This window comes from Pygoscelis adeliae, unplaced genomic scaffold (assembly GCF_000699105.1).
Source record: "Pygoscelis adeliae isolate BGI_AS28 unplaced genomic scaffold, ASM69910v1 Scaffold27, whole genome shotgun sequence".
In the NCBI taxonomy this organism is placed as follows: domain Eukaryota; kingdom Metazoa; phylum Chordata; class Aves; order Sphenisciformes; family Spheniscidae; genus Pygoscelis; species Pygoscelis adeliae.
The window spans coordinates 2,135,199-2,159,365 of record NW_008825410.1 but is presented as its reverse complement, the minus strand read 5'-3'; the positions used below and the strand labels follow the sequence as shown (position 1 = coordinate 2,159,365).

Below are 24,167 nucleotides of genomic sequence, written 5' to 3'. Positions count from 1 at the left end.
ACTGAAGATTTAACCTGCTCAGTGGGAAGTGCTGATGTCTCAGTGCCATGAAACTATAGCCACACCCTCTTAAAACATTTGTGAATTTTCATTTGAAATTGTGTTTGAAGATCTTACCTTTTGTTTTTCACGCTTAGACAAGACTGGCATGATGAAATAGCAGACTGGAGTCTTGAGGAAAAGTGAGGGACTGGATAGGAAATGGTGGAGGAACTGATGTAGCTTACACCCGTTTTCCTTCCTTACCCCTCTCACTGGAATCACACACCAGCTACCAAAATGTAAATCGTTCTGGATGCAAAAGTGTTTGTCTTTGAGCTACCACATGAGCGCACACAGGCTTTAACTTACTGTTGATGGTCTTGTTGCAGCTGCTCAGGAATATGCTGAATAACCTCATAAACCGTACTAAGCATATCCTGGCCTGGGACACAGTCAGAGCCAGGAACAGATTGTCTTGAAACCTAAAAGTAGCAAAGAGTATTCCTACTGTAAGTACAAACGGGAAAAGATTCAACAGAAATTAAACTGATAATGTAACGTCTTGGGTTTTTAACTTTTCGCTATCAATGGTTTGCATGTGGATTTAACAGTTCATCTCTATTAGTTTACATTTCATTTGAGTAAGCTTTTATCACATTTATAGTAAGGCAAGCAATAGTTTTAAATTCAATTAGGATCTTAGAAGATTTAGGATGCAGGTCTTGCATTTAATACAGCAAGTATTTTATATTAGTGTACCACAAGTCAAGGAAGGAACATTTAATAAAGAGAGGAGCAGAAGAATAGACAGTAAAAAAGGAGAAAATATTCAGGGAAGGGGTTCAGCATAAAACACCCACCAGCATGTCAAAGGGAGGGAATTGCAAGGAACTTCCATAAATGAAGTAATAATGAAATTGTTCAGTATGTTAATTATACAAATCTGCTCTTATGTCAACACAACACCTAGATTCCCCATCCATAAGGAATTCTCAGTCTTTCTGCCTCTACCTAACCTCCAGTTCTTCATTGTCTCCACTTTCTTATTTTTCCCTTTTTCTGCTAACTAACTACAATGAATCAGTGGATCAAATGCTGACTTTATCTGCAATGCCATAAATCTGAGTAACTGACCATAAGCCAGTGGAGTTTCTCCTGTTTCTTGAAATTTTACTGGAAATTAGAATAAATTTCATTGCTTGTACATCCATTCTGTTGTCCTTGTCACCTTTCTCTCCCTCCCGACCTATTAAGGCCCCGATTCTGCAAGAATGTGACTTTGTGATATGACCGGCCTAAGGGATATCGTAGTGTGCCTAAGGGTGTGATGATTTAGAACCTGGTCTCCGTACTTAATAAGGCTCCTACGGTCACAAACTTTCACAGATACAGTTCGGCTCCTCTGTTTTCTAAAAGCCTTTTATGTCTGCTGCTGTAAAAGTCTGTCCTCTCCACTAACCTTTACAATAGCACTCTAGCCCTAGAAATGTCTATTTCAATCATCTAACCCCAGCAGAGAAAAGGGTTTATTAATCTATGACTATTTTTTGCGAATACATTATGTATTATGAGAACTAATCATAACAACAAAATAGGTGTGACGATATGACGCTGTGTGATCAAGTTTTAAGAGCTCTCCCTTACCTGACCATACTGATGCTCTCCAAGGGTACAAGACTGTATCGCCAGAGATTTTCCCTAGCAAAGGGAAAGTGCTTCGTCTACTTCCTCCCAGTTTCAGTCTGTTGTCCCTAAATTTTGTGGCCCTATTTCTCATTTTTTCTTTGTCCTTTTACACCACATCAGAATGATCTCCAACTGCTATACAGTAATGTCAGCAAAGCCACAATGCAGAAAAGTAGCATATGTAGTAGGACTTTTTCTGCTAGCAAAATCCCTGTGCTTAAGTCCTCCCCCACAATACATGACGCTAACAAGATAATTCTTGTGAAACATAGCTGAGATTTAGTTTGCATATTTTTACAATGAAAACTTTAAATACCCCCCTGAGGCTTTCCTGCACTGCCGAAGTTGTATGTTGCGTGAGCAGCAATATTAGGGCCAAGGGAGAAAACGGCATCACAAGAATTAATTTGCTTCTGTGACACAAAGGATTCAGTGCTACCCATCTACCCAACACGACTAATATTCTTTTAATGTAGGGTAACTGAACTGAGATTGCTCCCTTTAGAGCTTGGTTAGTTCCTTACTGCACCATGTTAATACAAGTACTGGACTAGTAACACAGTGAAGAAAGAGCAAGTACTGGGTAAACAGCAGCAGTGAATATGGTGTCATGAATATGGTGTCACATAGACATCTGTAAAAAGCAACAAGAGCAAACTGACAGAAGGATTCTACTACAGATATTTAGTACACCTTAAGAAATAGAAAAGAAACCATCAGTTTATGATGTAAAACCACATACCCTAGAACCACTGGCAAGATCAGGAATAGCGACAAATTCATATATCCCAAAATCATCCAAAGCACTTTCATGTCCTAAAGTTAGAACAAACAAACATGAAAAAAGGTACCGAGATGTAGTATGAATCTGGAAAAGACAGCTTACATAACGATGGGCAAAGTCATTTGGCCTAATTTTTAAAACATCTGAATATTGGTTGTTTGATCTGCTTTAAACCACTTCCCTGCCAAGTTCCTAAGCTGGCGTGACGCGAGGCAGGGCAGCTGCACAGCCGGTGTGCACGGTGCTTGGCTATCTCCAACACCTCAGACCAAGCGAGGAGCCTCTTGCTAACCTCAGTAACAGTTTTGGTAGAGCCATTGGGACTCTCTTTGCTGGAGGGCTAAACAGACTGATTTACTTTCATTTCCCATAGAAAAGGGGCCCAGTCCACAAGCTCAGCACGTCTACACTGTAGTGAGGCAGTACCACCTGCATCTTTTATAATGCTGAGAATAAAAAAAGGGAAGATGATACTAACAGGTGCCACATTATTAAACCATTTGACAGATTGCATCTGGGACTTCAGATACAACTTGTAGTGAGGGTGGGAGTCTCTTTCTCTACCCTCCCGCTGTCCAGGAGATCTGAGACTTTTGGTTGTCTCTTGGGCATCACTGCATCACTCCGCAGCAAAGGCTGCAGCACTAAAGACAGAGCTGAGATTCTCTCCTCTGATACCACTTGCTGGGGTGAAGGACTCTCTGTGCTCAAGTGAATTTCTTACCTGCCTAAGCTTCATATAATTCTCTATCCTCTCGCATATAGCAGGCCATAAGGGTCTGCTCTGATGCTTTGGTAGAAAGGGATGGGAACAAAAGTGCTACCCTTCCAAAGGATGGCTGGTTTCCAGGATGATGAGGGAAGGATTGTGGAGGGAAAAGAGGCAGTGACAAAAAAACACTGGGTCCTGATGTCACAGAGAAATGTAGTACAGAATGTGGTGGAGGCTAAAATATATATATTGTAATGTCATATTAACATCTCACAATTTTGATACTGATTGGTGCCATGAACATTTAGAAGTGTGATCCTCCCATGGTGTATCACCTCTCATTGCTATCCCATAATAACAATGATTTATTTCATACTGGTGAGAACAGCAGAATACAGGTGATTCTAACTGGGATTAACAGCTAGAATTCAAGCCAAGAGGTACATACTGCTGTGAACTCCAGGCATGAGCTAAACCCACACTGACCTGTTGTCATTTTGGTTTTATCTTGAGTAAGCTAACATAGAGGTAGGTGTGCAACCCAAGTTAAAAACACACTTCCCTTCCTTTCCTTCTTTCTTTTTGTATGTGGAGATGGTAATTTTTTGCAGGAATGGAACCTTACGCTCACATTTCTTTCATTAGCATTACCTGAAAATGCCTGTGCCTTCCTGTAATCAGCCTCTGGCCTAGAAAACATAAACATGTTTTTCAGTTTCATGTCATAAGCCAAGGAAGGAAAATTAATATGATAAAATGCAGTTCTTTTGATGGAAAGGACTTCAAGACCTAAGAATGATTTATTTTTGTACCTGCTCTGCAGCTTCTGTTGTATCACTGAAAAGAAGAAAAAAAGAAAAATCATTCTTTTTGCTCTGATGGTCCAAAAGAAGAGCTGGAGTGTGCTTAACTTTTACATACCTTTATGTGGCTGATATTTTTTCCATATGAATAAAAAGACCATAGCTAGGATCAAAAATAATGAAATTCCCGTTATTACTGCAAGAGATGACAAAGATTTTCCTTTCTGGGCAAGCTTTTCCAATCCTGCGACAAAGAAGATGAGTACTGTATTTAGTCTCTCGTTCTGTATTATGAGAATGAAAAAATGCATCTTTTGAAATTCACCTGAAGCTAGTAAACCTGCATAGAGATACAAAACAGACACAAAATTTGTGTTCTTGTGAATTGGTAATATTTCTTTTTCCCCTCAAATCTCCTGACTAGAAAAGCAATGATATGCATATCAGAATTGAATCCAAAACAGATCGGTACCTAAAGCTAAAGGAAGGTCAGTAAACGTAATCCATGAATTACAGCATCACAAAAAGTAGATGAATATTCTAATTTTAGGCACAGAAACACTGAACTACCAAGAAATTAGGTGACAATTAGGTAAGCAGTTTGTGCCAGATGGGAGGGAAATCCTCCCAGCTGTAGGAGCTGTAGAGTAGGAGGGGATAATATTGATACTATTGTATTTTTTCTAAAGAATTTCAGATCACTGACAGTCTGGTTGTTTATCAACTCCCATCAGAAGCCAATAAATTATTTGTATTCATGTCTAAATATATCCAAAGTATTTCTTTCCTTTGCTCAGATCTTTTGCCGAGATACGCGTTAGCAGCAGTTTTCCAGCAGGATTTGCTGATAAAACACAAATACAATATATATATAATTGCATACACAAAACCATGTCGAAAATATTTGCATAGAAATTGCAAAGACAGGAATGTGAAAGTTAGGAAATGCCAGACATAGTTGTTTGTGCACCCTTAAATTCCTCCTTTGCTCTGAATCGTGCAGAATTCATTTAACTAAAGGCCGTGTCACAATCCATACAGATAAATTAATGCTGCGTATTTGTCAGTGCCAGCTTTATGAATACGATTCAAATGTGTATTATTTAGCTGGATGTGTTTCCAGTACATTTATGAACTCCTGTGCAGACAGACAGTGTTACTTGCATCTACTTACACCTCCATGTAATTCACTGGCATTGTGCTGGCTGTGTGTGTAGCGGTTATCACAAAGATTAAATATGTGGATTTCAAACCAGAAAATGAATCCCAAAGATATGGGAAAATAAATCACTGCAGTTTCACCAAATTTCTTTCATACCCCTTCAACGTACTGCTCCTCAGAAAAAAACCCCAAACGCTGGAGAATCAGCTGAGTCCTTAAAAATGTTCTTTAAAATGAGTAATTTCAAATTTAGACTCAATAAATCTTATCTCCGCAGGCATACCGGTGCAGATAACAAAGATGTGCTCTTTACACACATTTAACACACTCAAGTTGACTCAACTTGAGAACTGAGCAATGACTTGTGCACTTAATGAGATACATCCTCTTATTTTAAAGTCTAACCAGTCTTAGCTAAAACTGGGTAACAGCTTAGTGCAATGATTGATGCAATTGCAACTTATTGATATAATTGTTTCCTTGATGATTTTTTGCATTAATTAGGCAGCTGTTTATAGCGCCATATAGGAAAGTTCCAGTTCCTTAGGTGGGGAAGTTGTGTAAGGTCTTCTGAAACATCGAAGTTCCTGTCGCTGCTGAAAATGGGGTTTCCAGTATTTTGAGAGGCACAGTCCGGGCTCTGTACCTAGGATTATGGGGACAGGGAGAAGGGATATGGAATAATATTCATAGTCTTTGCTTAGTACATTTAATCAGTTCCAACCGGAATTTAGCCTGAGCAGGATCTCTGAGGTTTAGCCTCGTGTGTGAATTCATACCTCTTAGAGTCAATCAGTGCTGCATTGCAAAGTGTAGGCTCGACATCTGGATTTAGTGCTATCTGAATAAATACTCATCAAGAAGAAAATGGCTATTGAGGGGGAAACTGACATTTTTCAATTCGTAAATATGCAGGATAAAATGTTTTAAAAGCTTTATTTAGGCAAAATATTTGTAATTAGGAAATGTATGTTTTTAAGTGCAACTAAACACGAAGCTGTGGAGTTTTCCCTTCTTTTTGGCCTTTGAAAGGAAATCTCAGCTGAACTTCTTAACACTTATTGATGAATGTTCACATATATATCATAGCTTACATGAACTTCCTGGAGAAATGTCATGTTTATTTCTACTGACACATAGCTCTGGTTGCATTTTCTTTCACCACTAACCACAATGTTTAGTTTTAAAGTGCAGTATTCTCACTGTAAAATTGCAACCCATCTTCCTTCCAGCATACTGAAAGCCATGGATTTGTGATGAATCCATAAGTCAGCCTGAACGATGGACATCTGCTCTCCTTGTTTATCTAACAAATGGCTGAGCTCTTCGTTCTGCACAAGCAAAATTGCTTTGTTAAATTTTCTAAAAGGAAATCTGTTCCATCTTGTTGAACATTAATAGCATACATTCCTTATCTGAAAAAACTTGTATCTATCTGTATTAATAAGAGATAACAGACTTCCTCAATATCTTGTTCTTTGCTGTATGCTTCTGGAGATTTTCTGAAAAACTGCTTTGTTGCTGTTTAACGCAATCTGATACAGGAACTGAGGTTACAATGTATGGGAAATAAAGGTGAGCGTTCAGCAGAACCTAGCAGTCAATCAATAGATTCATAAATATGGCAGTGAAATAATTTTTATGAACAAATTCTAATAAAACCATTCATCATCACAGCTTGCATTATTATCATACACTAAACTAAGGCTCTTATAATACCTAACCACACCGGAAAAATATTAAAGACCTTCATTGCTGTGAGTCTGTGCCTGGTTATTTTAGTCAGTGATGTATGCTTGAAACTATCCCATCTACTGGTCTCCTGGTGGCCCCAGGGCTCACAGCTCCTGAAAGCTGTGGGACAGTGAGCCTTGGACAAAACCTGCCCTTGGGAGGAAAGACCCACCTTGGCATTCAGCAGATTTCCGCATCATTCTCTCCATTCATCTTCATCATTTTTAAAGGCAAAAAGTAAGAGAGAGATAATTCTGCCACTGTACTTGGTCATGATGAAGTTTGCCTACCGAGGAAGTGTTTCTGCTCAAGGGATAAAGTTCCAAATGGCCAAATACATTTTGGCGTCAAACTCCCACAAAACTTCAGCATCTTAGTGGGTCTTGTCCTAAGCTGTGTCACACTGTGAGTAAAACCCAGATGCCACTGAATGGCCAAAATCCCCTTTACTACATTGTCAGCAAGACCTCACTTCTGATATATATTCTCTCTCTAAGAATTATTTCCTTTTTCTGAGGTTGACACTCTGCTCAGATGTTACAGTTACAGCAATGAATTAATGTTCTTACCTACAGAAGTAACGACGACTGTAAAGTGAGTTTCATCTCGTTTTCCAGTCACGTTGTTGAAAGCACGGCACATGTAATCTATTGTCTTCCGGGCCACTTTATCAGATACAACTTCCAGATGGGGTCCATATTTGATTACATGAGTGGTATTCTCAGCCCTTTGAATCCACGAATAAATATTTGGTGGATTTGAATCTGCTGAGCAGTTGAACAGTATAACTTCCCCCATGTCAACTGTAAACACCGCCCCTATATTCAGACCTTTATCTGATTTAACTCTAAGTCCATAAGGTCCATCTGCATTGAAAAAAAAGAAACATGGTGGAAAAATTAAAATCAAAGTATATAATTAAACTTTAAATAGAAGCATATCTCTAAACTTAGAATTTTTAAGTTAGACTAGCCTTTAGAATGGCTGGCATTGGATTCAATCATTTCAATTAAAAGGCTTTCAGTTCAATAACTTGATCTGTACTAGGTTTATCTCAGACTACACCCACTTAATATTGATCTAATCGCTGTTTAGGGAAAAAGCACAGGTGTATGCATTTTTCAGTACGATAAAAAGAAAAAAAACCTGAAAACAGTTGGAAAAGCTGTGAAGTAAAGGAGCAGGTCTTCTTCAGGGGCGTATTTGACCCTTTCTACTTAAATGCCAAACTTATTGGCATAAGTAATTTCTCTGCACATTTAAAAGTGAACAAATTAGCCTTGAAATATATAAACATTCACTGTAATACTTTGCAGTACAATAATTATTTGGGGAGCTATCCTACAGGTGTAATATAGAGTGCGGTGTGCCTTAGATAACTTCAGAAAAGGTTTTCCATAAATGATTGCTGAAATAAACTTTAACCTTCCCCCCACTTTAGTAGGCTTCTACTATTTCAACATTTACATTTCTTTCAAGAGTAAGCCCTCGTGCTGAAAGCAAGCTGTGTTTCTGAATATAATTAGAAGAGGCATATATTGACCAATAGTCATGTCATTCAGAAAATTGAGCAGCTAAGTATTTTTAGGGTAATCTTCACAGGAAAATGGGAAGGGAAACAATATATTTAAATATGATAAGAATATTTCCCATGCTAGTTTTAATAGATCATTTCAGATCATAGGCTTTTTATATCTTCACATGTTAAAATCTATTTTTACAGGGATCGAAGCATAGAAATTAATGTAGAGAATATAATAATCAAAATGTACCTTATTAAATTACTTTTTCCAGTCAAAGGAACTAATCATAAAAAAAGTGCTAATTCCCTAAGGGCTTACACGCATAATCAAAAATGCACAGACCTAATATTGACAGAAGCTAAAAGAAGAAAATATGCAGAATGAGCAGGAGACATTTTTTTGGTACGATCCCTGAAGTTCAGTAAAGCTGCTGACAAGTGCCTCACACAGAATGGCATAGCAAAAAGATAGGTAAGTCAATGTTATGCCCATTGTAGACAGTGCAATCAAATAGTATTTCCACCTTCCCATGGTTGTCTGGAAGCATTAAGATGACGTAGCTGGGTTTGAATGTGAAATTCCCTGCCACATGAAGCGGCACACTGGCACGTTTCAGACTACTTCTCATCAGGAAATTCAGGCTGACGTTAGACCTTCCTCTAACATGCACACTTCTATTTATTGTCTGTCTTTTTTCATGAGACTGATTTATTCTTCAAGAACGCGTAGGCAAACAGCACGCAGCACAAAACAGGCCATTTTGTGTGTGCCTCTGGGTTTTTTTCTCTATTTGTGAAGGCTTAGACAAGAGAATGCAGACTATCACACCATGACCTCAGCTTAGTCCACTTTTAACCAAATGTCCATATTTCACAAAGTAAACTTGTCAAACTTTTTATTTTCTCTACTTATTTCTTAGCGGTAAGCTTTTTGCAGTCTCATTTTAAGGAAGGCCCAACATCATGTGTAATATTTACTTGGGAAATGCAATACAGATTCACTTCAGCATGAATTAGTGTTGTTCCCACCTACATGGCAGGGGCTACTCTGAAGAATCAAGGCATTTTTTAAACTCTAGATGCTGGGCTGCTTCTCCACAGGCTCTGCAGTTCCCGAGCCATTTGCTTTACTGTATCCAAGAGACGGCTGACCCTGTAATAAGCATTTCTGGGAACTGCAGACCTATCACCACTGCTTTGGTTTGGCTGGCCTCACTCGGACTGCATGCTTCTGTGGATGGTCCAGAACACCAGCTTCTCACGGGGGCTCGCCCGTTATAGGTATTGACTTCCCTTCTTTCAGATGGGAAAGGAGAGAGATGTAGTGAACTTTGACTTTTTCATAAATAAAAAGTAAAACCCCTTGCGCACTATTTATAGGCAGGACCACACTTTTTTACTTTGCAGAGCAATTCAGTGGTTCCTCCTATCCAATTCTTCTTTCTTAGAAGAATTAGCTTTTATTTTCACTGATAATACAACCTTTGATACATGTAAACAGATATTAATGGTAAGAATAGCTGACTGGTCTCTGTGCCCCCTCACTATAGTGGGAGGTTTGCCACAGTCTGCAAAAGAATCAGAATTGAGTTCTGCTTTTTTATCAGTATCGCAACAGTGCAGCATAGACAGAGAACACTAACAACATTAATACACTTCTGTATGAAAGCTGCAAATCGAAAGAAACCATTATAAAACCACTGACGCACACTGGCTGGGAAAGTACGTTTGAAAAAAACAAAGAAAGGTTTTCTTAAGGAATAGTCAAATCTTGGCAAGGTCTGAAAAGTGGCATTCCTTGATGAAGTCAACGCAAGCATCGGGTAACCCTTCTGCTTCGCCTGGATCGGTCTTTTCCCTCTCCTGGGCATCGCGTACTTCAGAGATCCCTAAACACTGGGTAGCTGAGGGATATACACAGCTTCAAGAATGATTCTGAAAAGCAGGTAATTAACCGTTTCCTCTCTAGGACTAAATATATTCTAGCTTTGGGAAGACCCAAGGTAAGAAATCCCACTTAGTCTGTTAAATTCAACTCCGTCAGCACAGCACAGCAGCTTCTGCCACAGCCTCCATCACAGCAGCTTCTGCCAGTCTTGACATAATTTGTTTCTGGGTCACGCTACTGCACTAGCCATGTTCTGGGGTGCATTATCATCATAGCTAATGGAGAAGCAGAATACTCTTAATGAGAAATAAAGAACAAAACACTTTTGATTCTCAGTAAAAAAACCACAGTGACAGCCTTCACGGATCCCTCAGCTCTACTTCTCCTTTCCAGTATTGTTCTCAACAGAAATCTGCCTCTTGTCTCAGTAAAGCCAGTTAACTAAATGACTTGTAAAATAATAAATCATCTGTTCTGAGTAACAATTTACTGCTCTGTGGGAATATTTCCAATTGCTCCTATCACCACAAGACTGTTACAGTTTCCAAGCAGATGGCAGGTATTTACTGTGAGTGACCTTTTTGTTATCACCTCCAGTAACTCCCCTGCAGCAATGACATATGGCACATAGAGATCCCGGGGCCTGTTCTGGATTGTTATTGACAACTGGGAGCTGGGAGACAAACTACCCCTGCAGGCAGAGGTTGGACCAAATTATGTGACTTTGTATAGCTCAGGAAGTAAGAGCCCAACTCCCATCACTAACTTGGATATGGACAGTAGCGCAAGTATTGCAATCTTTCAGCATTGCATTGTTTTCTTTTAATATTTTTTTCAAATTTTAAATTATGCACAAAGCAAACCCTCAGTTCTGATGAAATAAAAAGTAATTCTGAAAATACAAATACTCGTGACAATATTTCCACATGTGGAGAAAGACTGAATCTCAAAGTTTTTGATATATACAGATCTTTTGAGCTGTATATCACAATCGCTCAAGCAGCAAAAGGTTCCAGAAATGTGGACACTGAAGTAACTTTGAGATTTTAAAGTTCTGCTAAACAATGGGTCAAAAATAGGTTTTCAGTTTAGAACTTGGAAAGTTTTTTCAAATCTGCTGAAAAATACATGCAGTTGAGTGAGGGAGAAGGGAGGAAGCAGCACCAGAACTGAAACTGAAGGGCACGCACCTTGTCAGTGCAAGTGTCCCAGACACCCGTCAGTGCGATAAGTGCCCTGGAGCCAATCCTGTGTGCATCAGCTCAGAAATGCAAATGCTGAAGGGGCTGTGCACAAACAGAGCAGTCCGAAAGGTAGCAAGGGTGGCGGATATTTTTCTAGCCTGACCTGATTCTATTGCATTGTAAGAAGGCTATCAGGTTGTGCTGGATACAGCATCCCCAAGTTTTGTGTAGGTATTCTTTGGAGAGAGAGGTGTATAAGGTCCATTCATAGCTCATTGAAGTGAGAAAAGCAGTGGAGGCAGCACATTCATACACATGCAGCTCTCGTTCTTAGCACTTTAAGCACTTAAGTGAGCTGAGAGTGTGACTGTACAAAAGAAGGCATTTAAAAATGTGCTACCTTGAGGAAAGAATATGATGGGTTTTTTTAATTATGGTAATGATAAGTTAAAAAGCCATCAGTGCTGGTTATTTCCTTGTAGACCATTTTACCATGATTCCTCTGTCTAATGTGAATGGAAGCTCAATTCACATCTGCCCTGTTTAGGACTCTTTGCAGCAGCTTCTTCATCTTCATGTCTGCATTGCTGTCAATTTTATAAGCTGCACCTAGGGTATCAGCTCTCCTCTAACAATGTCCTTGTTAGTCTTCACTAATTTAGGCAGTCTTTTTCTCTTCTCCTGGTGCAATGTTAGAGACCTCCACACACACTTCAGATGCGAGACACCCCCTCATCCCATTCTTCCAAATTAGAATTAAAAATAAATAAGTAGCAGAATGGATAATCAGAGAAGAAAGGAGGAGGAGGAAAATATGATCTAGTAAGAGGTGTAGGTTCTGAATGTGCTGGTAGTGCAATCGTAACAAGTCTAGGGCATGGGCCGTCTACCAGCTGCCAGATCACAGAGCCCAGCAAAAGCAAGAGCGAGCACCAGCCCTTGGCTGGACAGGAATCCAGTTCCAGTCCTTGCACTGTGCCATCCACGCTGTGCCATTGGGTAAACTGGTTATATCTGAACAGGGCTGGTGGCAAGGTAGGTCCTGACCTGTCTGATTTCAGCTCTCCTCTGAGAAGGACAGTTCGACCCCTGAGGACATGAGGATTAGAGCCTGGCAAGGTCACATACACAGCACGTGCTGCTTGCAAATCTTGGAGGCACGGGGAGCTGACATTACAGGAGGGATAAGGAACAAAATGAGAGTGCCCTTTCTAAGATTTAAAGTATAATTGTTGAATGCTGATTAAGCCAATCTTTTGTTTCCTCCAACTCATTTCATTCATGAACTCAATTTATGTTCACAGTTAGTTTCTCAGGTGATTTCATTTCCAGTCAAAATATATGGCTAGCTTATGGTTTATTCTTCTGCCAGCATTGGTCTTTGTGCAACTCTTCTTGCTCCCTCATGTTTCTCACTTGATGTGGAAAGCAAACACTCCTTTCAGCTCTGATTTTGCTAAGCCAGACTGAGTTCTCCGGGTGTGTTCTCCATTCCTTTCTGTTCTGTTTCTTTCCAGTTCGAGATCATTGCTCTGGGGTGTGCAGGAACTGCACACAGTATTCTACATGTGGTCTCATCTTCTGTGTGTCATTAGTATTCCCCTTACTTCCTTGTTGGAAATACTTTGCCAACACACCCTAGAATTACATGTGGCTTTCTCATGCCTGAATCACGCTGCCGGTTCACAGACATCTTGTGATAGCTCAATCACCCAGGCTTGCTGCCTCAGTTATTTCCCAATCAATCTCCATCTCATCAGCAGAAGTTCATGTTTTTTATTCTCTAAAAGTGCATGCCCATTTATTTTTTACTAGCAAATTTCATACCAGTTCTACTACTCTGTCAAAGTCATTCAGTCCTCCCAGTTTAATGTCACAAGTGAACTTCATTGAGATACTCCCAGTCTTTATGCTGATGTCATTAATGGAAGTATTAAACAGGACTGGACTCAAAATGATCTTGAGGAAAACCACAAATAGCAGTCCTTCAGCCTGGTTACTTCCTGCACTTAGCTTTTTGATATTGTTTGCTGTCTCCATTTTTAACAATATTTTCATGTATACCCATCTGATCACTTTTTTGAGTCACATCTCCTCCAGATCTGAAGATGTCTGTACTGTGGAATTCTTGAAGTTCCTATTTGAATTCTGCAGTTGAGACTAATCTTCACAACCACATAACGCTGAGTAACTTTTTATTATACTGTTGTAAGTTAGAGCTGTTACAAACAAGCTCATTTTGAATGCAAGCTCACATATAATGTTGACTCAACTGTTTTCTGTCTGTTCTTTCCAGCCAGATCATTTATAAAAAAGTAATTATAAATATTTCATATACTCACAATATATGGTTGGTGCAATTATCTCACTTTCCATTGCACTGACAGGATTAGATACCAGACAGCTGTAATTCCCAATGTCTTCTTTTACAACAGGAACAATTAGAAGTGTTGCATTGTTTGATGAAAAGGTGTAATTAGGGCCGGCATGGAGAGGCTTCCCATTTTTCATCCACTGGTAAACTACCCTCGTACCTTTCTCCACAGTACAATTTAATGTAATATTCCCTACATACTCCACTACCCCTGAAGATGGTTCAGTATGTACAATGGGCTTTGTGACAGGAACTGTAAAATAAAGAGATATGAAGAGTTATAAAAGTGACGAGCCAGTATATCACAGTCTTTGTTGTCAAGACGATACAAATAGCAGTCACCTCTGGAAAGTACTCGGATTTCAAATTTTATTTATTAAATGTGGCTAAAGGTTGAAAAGAGAAGTCCATATTCTCAGCTGGTGACTGTAAGAGTTATTCTAGCACTTAAATAAAACTAGACTGTTTATATTACTGGTAATAGGACAAAGGCTGCAGGCAGGTATACCATGGCCTCCAGCTCCTGCCTCATAATCAATCCCACAGAAATGAAGAGTGCAGAGCATGACGTTGGCCACAGTGTGCGACTTCCTCTGTATGGCTGCCTGCAGCTTTGCTGACACTGGGCACCGCTGAAATACGCTGTCAATCCAGTCATGAGGATGACTGCAAACTGGGACGGGTATGGGAGTTAAATGGCAGCTACAACCTTATTGTGCTACTACATCATTCATTTCATTATTCCAAGCCCAACAGTGACAGGGCTCCTTCCATATAACCCATAAATTACAGTAGCCTCTTGTCATTCTTTGAGATCATTATTTTCTACTTCCCTTTTTTTTCTATCCCCACTACAAGGAGTAAAGAACAAAGAGGAACTTCAGTATTTTAGGAATGCAGATTTGGGCTTCTTTTACAGACACAAGGTCAACCAGCAAAAGTCAATGACTCCTCTTTGATAGTGACAGAAGGTAAAAGACATGGTAGGCCCACGTAGAGAGCTCATCTAACAAAAAGAGAGAATGAAGGGGCAGTCAGCTCTTCTCTGTCTGACTGGCTATACAGCATAGGGAATGGGAATGACAAATAAATCTTCCAATAAAAAAACTGGAGTCAGTGGAATAAGACAGTGGAATAACATTCTACAGGTGGGGTCAAATTTTGCCCCCTCAAATCCCATTGTGGTCTTTCCTTTTTTAGGGACACCTCGCCACAGTCCTCTAGCTTGCACGCAGAATAAAATCCTGAGTTGGCAAATGGTTGCAGATTTCCTCAGGGAAGAGTTGTTCAGGTAAAAAGACTATTTGAAAGTTAATGCATCTTCATGATTTGATAGCACAGCAGAGCCTTATAAAACATTTCTTAGAAGTTTGTCTAATTTATTATTAATTATTGGTTTCTATACTCCTTCAATTTTTTACTTATGATCCTGAAACATTAGTCAATATATTAATTTTGTTTAAAGATGACATATTGCAGCACTCCCTTCAGCAGCAGTAGAAAATAACATAACTTAGTTGTTATTATTTATTCATGTATGGTTGGATTAAATTATACATTATTGTAACTGGATATTAAGAACCAGTACTTCAAAACTATTGCAGTTTTTTTTTTCAGAATGAAGATACTGTATTTTACTGACTTACCATCAACAGCTACTTGAATCTTTTGACTGGCAGCTATTGTCCCATTTCCACGGACATTGACTTTTACAATATAATTGCCCTCATCACTGAGATGCAATGGATTGATCATCAGAGATGCATTCGGTGGTATGAGGGTAAACTTGTGCTGGTATTCCAAGTCTGGAACTACAGTTTGATTTACAGAGCCAAGCAAGTATTTTGGATTACTTTGAGGCCCCTCAAAAAGCCAAATTATCTGGATTTCAGAAGCTGTAGCGTTGAAATTGTAGTCAACAGTAAGATGGAGTGGTTGCCCCTCAATACCATGGATGGTATGAGATGGTACTGTCAACTTTAAGGCAGAACAAATACCTGCATAAAAATGAAAGAACAAACAAACAAACAAACCCAAAACACAAATGGAAACCCTGGAAAACTCAAATGAGAAATTCTCACAGAGAAAAAACTCTCAAGGTTAAAGCTTACACTTTTTTGTACGGTTATAACTCAGATTTCACATAAGAAAGGGGCAAACACTCGGTGAAGTTGGATCTAGATACAGAGCTCCAGCTTTAAAATATATGAAAAGCCAAAGGAAGGATATTTGCGATTTCTGGGCAGAGGATCTTTTATTGTTGAAAGTTTGACAAAAAATGAGAAAATGTGCATTTACCTTAATGTTTAAAATAGTTTCCCTTTAAAATATTCCCAATTTCTAGGTCTTATACTGTCTAACAGTCTTGGATTGCAAACTCAATTTTTAGGATTTTTTTTCTGGGTTGGTTTAGCTAGGGAGAAATTTCTTCGTGTTACTTTGCCAGTTATACTGAGAAACTGACTGAAAATCTAACAAGCAGCACTTCCATGAATTTGGCTGATTAAAATTATACATAGTTATTATTGCTGACTGCTCTGTACACGTAAGGCTAAATTCAAGAAACATTACTAAGCTTGCAAAAGTCAAGTATTCCAATTTTAGGCAAGAGCAGAATTAAGGTTTGCTTTTGATATGCACAAAAGCAAAATTTTCAGCCACATGGTTAATCCTGTTCTCCAAGAATCTGGCCTCCATTAGGGTGCAAAAAGGCCACTCCTCAGTTAATCATCGGCTTTCCATATATTATTTCTGAATCATTTTTCATTGTGTAGAATTCATGTGAGACAGATTTATAGAACATTATTAAAACTTTACTCTTAGGACTTAGTGATCGATTTCCACGTGAACTTTTCCACAGCACTCACAAGTACAGCAATGGTGTAAAGCATTGACATTAATGAATTGATTTCACAACACCATTATAATTGATACAACTTTACAGATGAGAAATTTATGCCCAGAGAAAATTAACAGCAAAAATACCCACTCATTTTGGATGATCAATTTGAAATATTAAGGACTGTATTTTTCAAAGTACATATAAACAGATTTTAGTATGTTCAAGATGCAGCTCCTATTGACTTCAGTTGCAGGTTTGATTGCTCAGCTTTGAGTGCTCAATATTGCCAAAAAGCACACTGCCAGTGCTAAGTCAAAACCCTAGGAAAAAAGCAACCTTTTATTAGTAAGAACGTGTAAAAACCATGATGTAAGTAGTCCGTCTAACACTGTATAAGAGCGTGCTGGAAACTGAGAGAGAGAATGCACTGCCCAGGGCAACATGCAATGTTTTCACCATGAACCATCTATTCTTTTCCTGCTATTGAACATCTTTGGTTGGACCAGATGATCCTTGAGGTCCCTTCCAACCTGGTATTCTATGATTCTATGATTCTTGACATGTTTCTCAATACCTGTAACAAGAAAGTAACTCCCCAGCTGAAGTACATATACCCTCTGCCTGGAAAGGGGGGGCACAGGGAGCTATATGTGAAAAACGTGACTGTGCTATTAAAGATTAATATAATGCAGAAGTAACTTTGTTTCTTAAATTTCCTACCTTCATAGCATTTGTCTTTATGACAAAAAGAAATTGTTAAAGGTTCATTTGTGTCTAATTTCCTAGGATATATAGCAGGAAAAGATAAAAATATCAATTCAGTAGCATAATATGGTAGCCATATATGTCTTTTGGGTTAGAATCTTCAAATTAGACTACACAGCTGTTTGCCGCTTAAGCCTATCGCAAAGAAAACTGTCACTGGGGATCAGGGTAGGGACACACAAAGGGGGTGAGGGTAACAGATGCAGCATGGCAATATGTAATGACAGTAATTAATGTTAGAGGTACTCCAGAAGGCCAGGAAAAGTAGCAGAGCAGAGAGGGTGTGGGAGGGGACTGGCTTGTGGGTAGCCAGCAATGCTGTCCATGCCGCTGAAGGCACCCACAAAACCATCTGTGAGGTACTAACTGTATTTCAGGAAAAACCCCTATTGCTAAGAGATCTCTGGTCATATTCTGTCCATTCGGGAACTAGTGAGTTTTACAGTCAACACAAAGTCTACCCAAAAAAAGTAATTTTGTGGCTGGCTTCACTTTTCATAAAGCTGAGCAATACTATACTCAACTAGAGAAGACAGCTCGCAGAGTTTCTGAGGGTATGGCAGGAAACCAAAGGAAAATGTGGCAGAACACTATAGGGGTGATGTGTATAAAGACATTGAAATCCTTTGACAGAAAGACTGGCAAACCCACCTTCTCAGGGGCTAAAGGGGAAGCGGGCAGAGGACTTCAGGTTGCATGGACACTGATGTGGAATGGACAGTTGGGGTCAGCTGAGACAGGAGGAGAATGGGACAAAAAAGGAGGAAAAGCATAGGGAAAATTATGGAGAAGCTTAAGTGGAGGATACACAGGACAGAGATATTTATATGCTTAACTTTTTCTAGATCAAAACCCTGAAATGGCTGAAGCACATCAAATTGAAGCCTCCTCCCCTACTCCTTTTTAATAATATTTGTGTCCTGTTGTTCTTGCACAGTTTTCTAACGCTGCACAACTCTTAGGGACTTGCTAGACTCTGGTTAATGGGAGATTAGTTTTGTTGGTTGTTGTAACATTTCTCAGAAGCTAATTCCTTCCCTGTGAACCTTACAATATAAATCAGATTTAAACTGCTGTTGTCCATTTGAAAAAGAGAAAAAGAGCGTAATTCCTCAGTAAAATCCTTCACAAAATATTTAATATTGGAAATATATTTCCTATAACCCATCAAATACATTTCAATTTTTAAATCTCCTTGAATGAAGTAAAAAACATCTGTCAAACACTGGGAGATATGTAAATGATCTGTCCATATCCTTCCTCATTCTTTAGGCATGACATTGCTCAATTTTTGAGTTTTTTTAGCTGTCAATAAGTGATTGTGCTGTAGGACAAGAAGCCAGTCACAGCTGCAGTGTAATCATAAAAAAAGTATAACAAATAAATTTCTCACAAATCTGTTTCTGCAGAAATTTAGCAAAACCCAAGCAGGTCTAGTGAGCACTAGGATAACTGGGACCACTAGTGTAGCACGTACCACTGTAATACAGTAAGATAGAATTGTGGCTGGAAAACTTAATTTCTTCTCAGTTAAAAAATGTGGGAATAGAAACTGTAAATTAACTTGGTTCCATTGATTCATGGGGAAAAGTGGCTCCGTGTAACAGGTTGGAAAGACATTTTGATCTGCAGTTAAGGAAATTCTTTTAGCAAAGACCAGAGGTGGTGAGGGCAGAAACCCCGTTTTCCCCTGAGTCTGTTCAGGAGTGACTTTGGGTGACTGCAGTTTTTGCTGCTCCCTCCGGGTCTGCTGGGGTGATTTTGTGGAGTGCCATCAGCACGCGGGAGCTCGTCTGCGGCCAACAGGGTGAGGGGCAAGGCAGGCTGAGGCTCGGAGAAGCTATCAGGTAATGGTGCTCTGCCGAAGGCAAGGGTTTTACAGGCGCAATGCTGGGAGACTTCTGGCCTTAAGAGAGATCAAATCTTTTGCAGTCTGGAATATTCTTCGCTGAAAGGGTTATTCTTCAGTGAAAGGGTTATCTTCTTCACCAAAAGGGTTATTTCTTCACCAAAAGGGTTGTCAAGCATTGAAACAGGCTGCCCAGGGAAGCGGTGGAGTCACCATCCCTGGAGGTATTTAAAAGATGTGTAGATGAGGCGCTTAGGGACATGGTTTAGTGGTGGACTTGGCAGTGCTAGGTTTATGGTTGGACTCGATGATCTTGAGGATCTTTTCCACCCTAAATGGTTCTATGATTCTATTCTATTAGACTAATTTTGATTTTTAATTAAAACTGAAGACTCTTATGACTAATCCTTGAATTAATGTTAATAGTGAAATCAAGCCAATGTGCCAAACTCTTACTTCATTCTCATCAGGCACAAATTCCATATAATTTAAACCTTTCTCTATAGCTTTCTAAATATAATACACATTTTTCCAAGACAATGGAATTCCGAAAACTAGTTTTTGTATAATGACTGTAAGGGTTGTACCAAAACGACCTCCATTTGGAGCTCAGTGATCTGTGCTTTGCTTCCATCTCACTCTGCTATCACCAGTATTAGCAAGCACAACAGAATCGTTGTTGACATAAAACAAGGGCTGCAGCTTTAGTTTAAATAAAAAACTATGACATAACTTTTGAGTTTACGGCATAAACTGAAACCTGCTTAGCGAGGTTGGAAGATTCTCTGAATTTAACATGCACATCTCCTTGTCAAAGTGAGTTTGGATTCTCAACTGCTTTTTACCAGAGTGTTTCAGCTCTCCAAAAACTCTGAACTTGGTGTAAAATATCACTAGATTAGTGATAAAAGTTTTTACACTTTTTGCAAAGATGTTCATTTATGGAAAAAAACAGATATAATGTACCAGGGAATCTGCAATTCCTATACCCCCATTTATATCAGTAGAGACTCGGGCATACTCTTCCCCAGTTTGGGATTTTTGCCCAAGAACAAGTTATTGGACCTAATTTTAGCTTCTGAGGTCAAAGTCTTCGGTGGGCTTTGTGTCATGTCCCCAGTCCACCCGATTCTTGTCATGATATAAGGTACAAGCTCCAAATTTCCCGTACTAGGAAACGTGTACATCTGAGGAAGGGTATACGATGAGACTTCCTGGTGAACAAACGTGTACTGTAAAGCACGCTGCTTGCATATCAGTATCTCTTGTAGGATTTTAATAAAAAATGTCCAATAAAGTTGTAATGTAGATAAAGTGCATATTCACTGTGTTTTTTATCAACAAGGGTTTTCATTTTTAAAGAAGAAATCCAATAAACTTCGTATAAAACTGCAATTGTTATGAAGCCAACACTCTTGACAAAGTATTTAGCTCAAAATCAAGGAAAGTAGGTGACTGTATATGAAGCTCCCAAAGAAGATAAAAGAAAAACTGTCCTACACATGAATGAGTAGAGGATGCACTACATTTGTAATATTATATATTCCCTCTGTTGGTATTTACAAACACAATTAAATACAGAAGAAGTGAACTACAAGAGTTTGTAGAAATATAAGTTTATCTAACATTTGATCACAGGATATTCCTGTCAAAGTGCACAGAACATCTATTTTTTATCAAGTGCATGGGTAACAGATGTATGCTTATGAAAACTGCACCCAGATACCAAACAAATGCACTATTAATGGGAAGACATTCTTCAGTTGATTGAAAGCTTAATTTAGTTTTAATACCAAGTACATTTGACTATTACATATAAATTTTCCCTATTAACTGTAAGGCATCATAATGAACTGAAAGATAATGCATCCGCAGTGTCTCAACATAATGCATTTTTAAAGAGATGGTTCAGAACCTGTCCAGCCTTGTTAAAAAGAATGCATAATGTATATATTAATAAAGAAAATGTGACAATATATATGTAATCAATGCCCGTGGTTTATACACAGATTACATATAGCACTAATTTTTGTCAGTTGCTAAAAGTTTATAGCTCCACTCATAAAACAAGGTGACACTATCTGATTAAAAGTTTTTAGGCTACTTTCCTGAAATAAAAATGTCTGACAATACAACAGAAATATCTTTAAATTTAGGAGTATAAAACCCACATTTCCACAGCGACAATCAAATATAATTCATACCGTTTCTTACCTACAAGCAGGAAATATATTTTGCACTGTAAGTCCCAAAAGAAGTTGGCTAAAGGGCTCCATGAAAGCATCCTGTCCACACAAATCCCACCTTTTTCTCAGCGCTAAGCCAGGGCTTGGACCTGCAGCTGCTGGTTTATTTGCCAGGGAAATCAGCAACGAGTTACCAGGCCCTATCCTGTCCCCTGCCTTATGTGATTTGAATATGTGTATACAAAGAACAAAGGGAGTGGAGCACCTGTTAGATGAGCACCCATCCCCATTGCCTCCGACTTTATCGTAACCCTTCCCCGGCAGTCACAGCAAATATGACACAGAATGTAATAAATGGGGCGCAGAATACAAAGTACGTTCAATTAATAAAAATAAGTGAACGCACCCAACGTACAGGTTATATAGGTATTAACATCCTTTAGCTACAGTTTCATAAAAAATACCGTGCTGCTAGATGGGTCTGCTTATTTCAAAGTAGTATTCAGAAGATTTTTTTTTCAGATCTTTTCCAGTTGACAGCCTCTCCTTTTCTGTTACAAAAAATATTGAGCAAGAGCCTTGCTTAAATTTTTTTCTAGCACTTGCGAGCCCATATCTGTGTGTTTTTCCTTAACATAAGGATAACTTGGTGACGATTTTGTTCCCTTTCTCTAAACAACATGTAACGTGAAGCGTCTATCAGGCATCTTCTAACAAAGAATCCTGTGGCTAGAGTGGACAGCTTACTACAGTTGTTGAGTTAGCTGCCGATTACTGTTTATTCTGCATTAACTGACATCAGTTTAATTAATACTAATATTAATGTATGATTTGGATTTTGTCCAAGGCTGTCACTCACCGTACAAATCTGATCAGCAGCAAACCAGGCAACCCTCCCGCAGTTGCATGTGCAGTAACAGTTCGCAACAGCCAATATTTGCATCAACAGGGATGGTTTATTCATAGAAAAACACACTAAGTTTTCGCTATACAACACTTACTTAGGCAGACTATTATGGATTAACAAATATTAGGCTAGACTGTATCCTGCCCTGTGCAGGAGGGACTGGTAGTAAAGAATTGCCTCCCCCTCACTGCAAGGGTCCTGCAAGTGCTAAGCCCCCACCAGAAGGGCTGAACACTCAATTTTTACTTAAGGGAGGTAAAAATACCCAGATCCTTCCAGAATTCTTAGCAGTTCTGTATAATCAAATGTAAGAAACATGAAGGTTACTTCAGGTTAACAAAAATGTAAGTTCAGTGGTCCCACCAGAAATAACGTCACCACCTGACATGAGCCAGTAGATGAAGAGGGTATTTTGCATACCCTCAAAGGCTTCCCAGGTCCACTGTCCTGCCCCTCCTGAATGTCGCCGTTTATAACCTGCTTAGTCCACTTGACTGTAGGCTAGATATATCAAATTGCAACCTTTTATAAAACCTGAGGTAGAAATTATTATCTACTTGGTTTCAACATGTAATAAAATCTTGGTCATGGGTTCCAATTAATTTCTAACTGAAATGAATGGGAGCTTTCAAATCAGGATGAAGTCTGCGTTGGTGTTTTAAATGCCCTATGAGGGCAAAGAAAATTAAAAAAAAAGAACAGATTAGCAAAGATATATTTTTCAAGTGCGTCCCCTTATTTCCAGCATTTGGATATGCTCTTGATGTCATTAATATGCTGCAATTTTTTACACTAAGCTACACAAATAAAGTGAATGCTAAAGAAGTACATTTTTTTTTCTATAGAATTCTAGCTTGTGCTGGTTGTTAAATGGCATTTAGACTTAATCAAACCTCACTCATTTCGTTTTAATAAAAGCAACTACAATAAGCAACTTTATTTGTAGCAGTAACATTCTGAATACTTTCAGTATTTCTGCAAATTTTAGTTATTTCATTACTAACAAGTAACTTTGCTATGTGCTAAACATGTTAGAGGTTTTCCACAGAAATAACTATGGATTATACTCCCTGTGGTAGCCAGAAGTAATGAATTCTTGCTAAAGAATGCAGGGAGGGGATGACCAGTCCCGTCACTGCGTTGGTTCAAAAGGAAAGCAGCACGCCCGCTTTTACCTGACATACCCTGCAACAAGTTATGGGCCAGCTGGGGGGCTATATAATAACGGGATTAGGAAACGCATGCTGAGCTGACCGATGTGCAGACTCCAGTAATTCCGAAAGGAAAGACCACCTTTTCTGCAGGTATTACTATGCTGCAGTGGATGTGTTGGTAGCCTTATTATTGAATGTTGTCTCCAGTTAAGCAAAGATTATAGGATAAATTCTTCCTTTCTTTGTATTGATGTAAAATAGATTTTTTTAAGTTATCAGCTTTTTTTTTTTTTCAGTTGAGATCTATACAACCAAAGTATAGAGACATGCAAGCCTGTTTTGGCGATGCAAAACTGCATCACCTGCAAACAGGCCTGATGCCCTTGTGCGCAACACCCAAAACAACGCGATGCAAACAGCAAATGCTCATTATCCCAGCGTATTTTCTAGCTAGTCTGTCTCAGGGCCTCGTTTTGCCTTCTCAGAGAATTGCCTTCAGAGTCTAAACGAGCGAACCTCAATGTTCAAACACTCTATAAACACCCCCCAAACCCCAGAGAAACCCTCGGCCTGCTGGGCCACCCATCCCGGTCGAGGCGTTCGTGGATATCAACGTAAGGAAGCGGCCGAGGC

At 39.1% G+C, this 24,167-nt stretch overlaps 1 protein-coding gene across 1 annotated transcript; it reads right to left on the bottom strand.

Moving 5' to 3' along the window:
* Positions 1-347: 347 nt before the first annotated feature.
* Positions 348-21,594, bottom strand: HEPACAM2 (HEPACAM family member 2). Its single transcript, XM_009330511.1, has 9 exons — positions 21,502-21,594; positions 15,478-15,828; positions 13,800-14,084; positions 7,433-7,729; positions 4,086-4,211; positions 3,977-4,001; positions 3,816-3,853; positions 2,411-2,484; positions 348-464 (listed from the first exon to the last, which is right to left on the bottom strand). The coding sequence occupies exons 1-9, from the start codon at positions 21,569-21,571 to the stop codon at positions 348-350; spliced, it is 1,383 nt and encodes a 460-aa protein (XP_009328786.1). The 5' UTR covers positions 21,572-21,594.
* Positions 21,595-24,167: the final 2,573 nt, after the last annotated feature.

What these genes read in the sequence shown, in the direction of transcription:
- HEPACAM2 (XM_009330511.1), bottom strand. Translation starts at nt 21,571, where the DNA reads ATGCTTTCATGGAGCCCTTTAGCCAACTTCTTTTGGGACTTACAGTGC. An exon ending in GATTCAAGTAGCTGTTGATG is followed by an intron (nt 14,085 to 15,477) that starts GTAAGTCAGTAA and finishes TTTATTTTACAG; the next exon opens with TTCCTGTCACAAAGCCCATT. An exon ending in AATTGCACCAACCATATATT is followed by an intron (nt 7,730 to 13,799) that starts GTGAGTATATGA and finishes TTTTCAATGCAG; the next exon opens with ATGGACCTTATGGACTTAGA.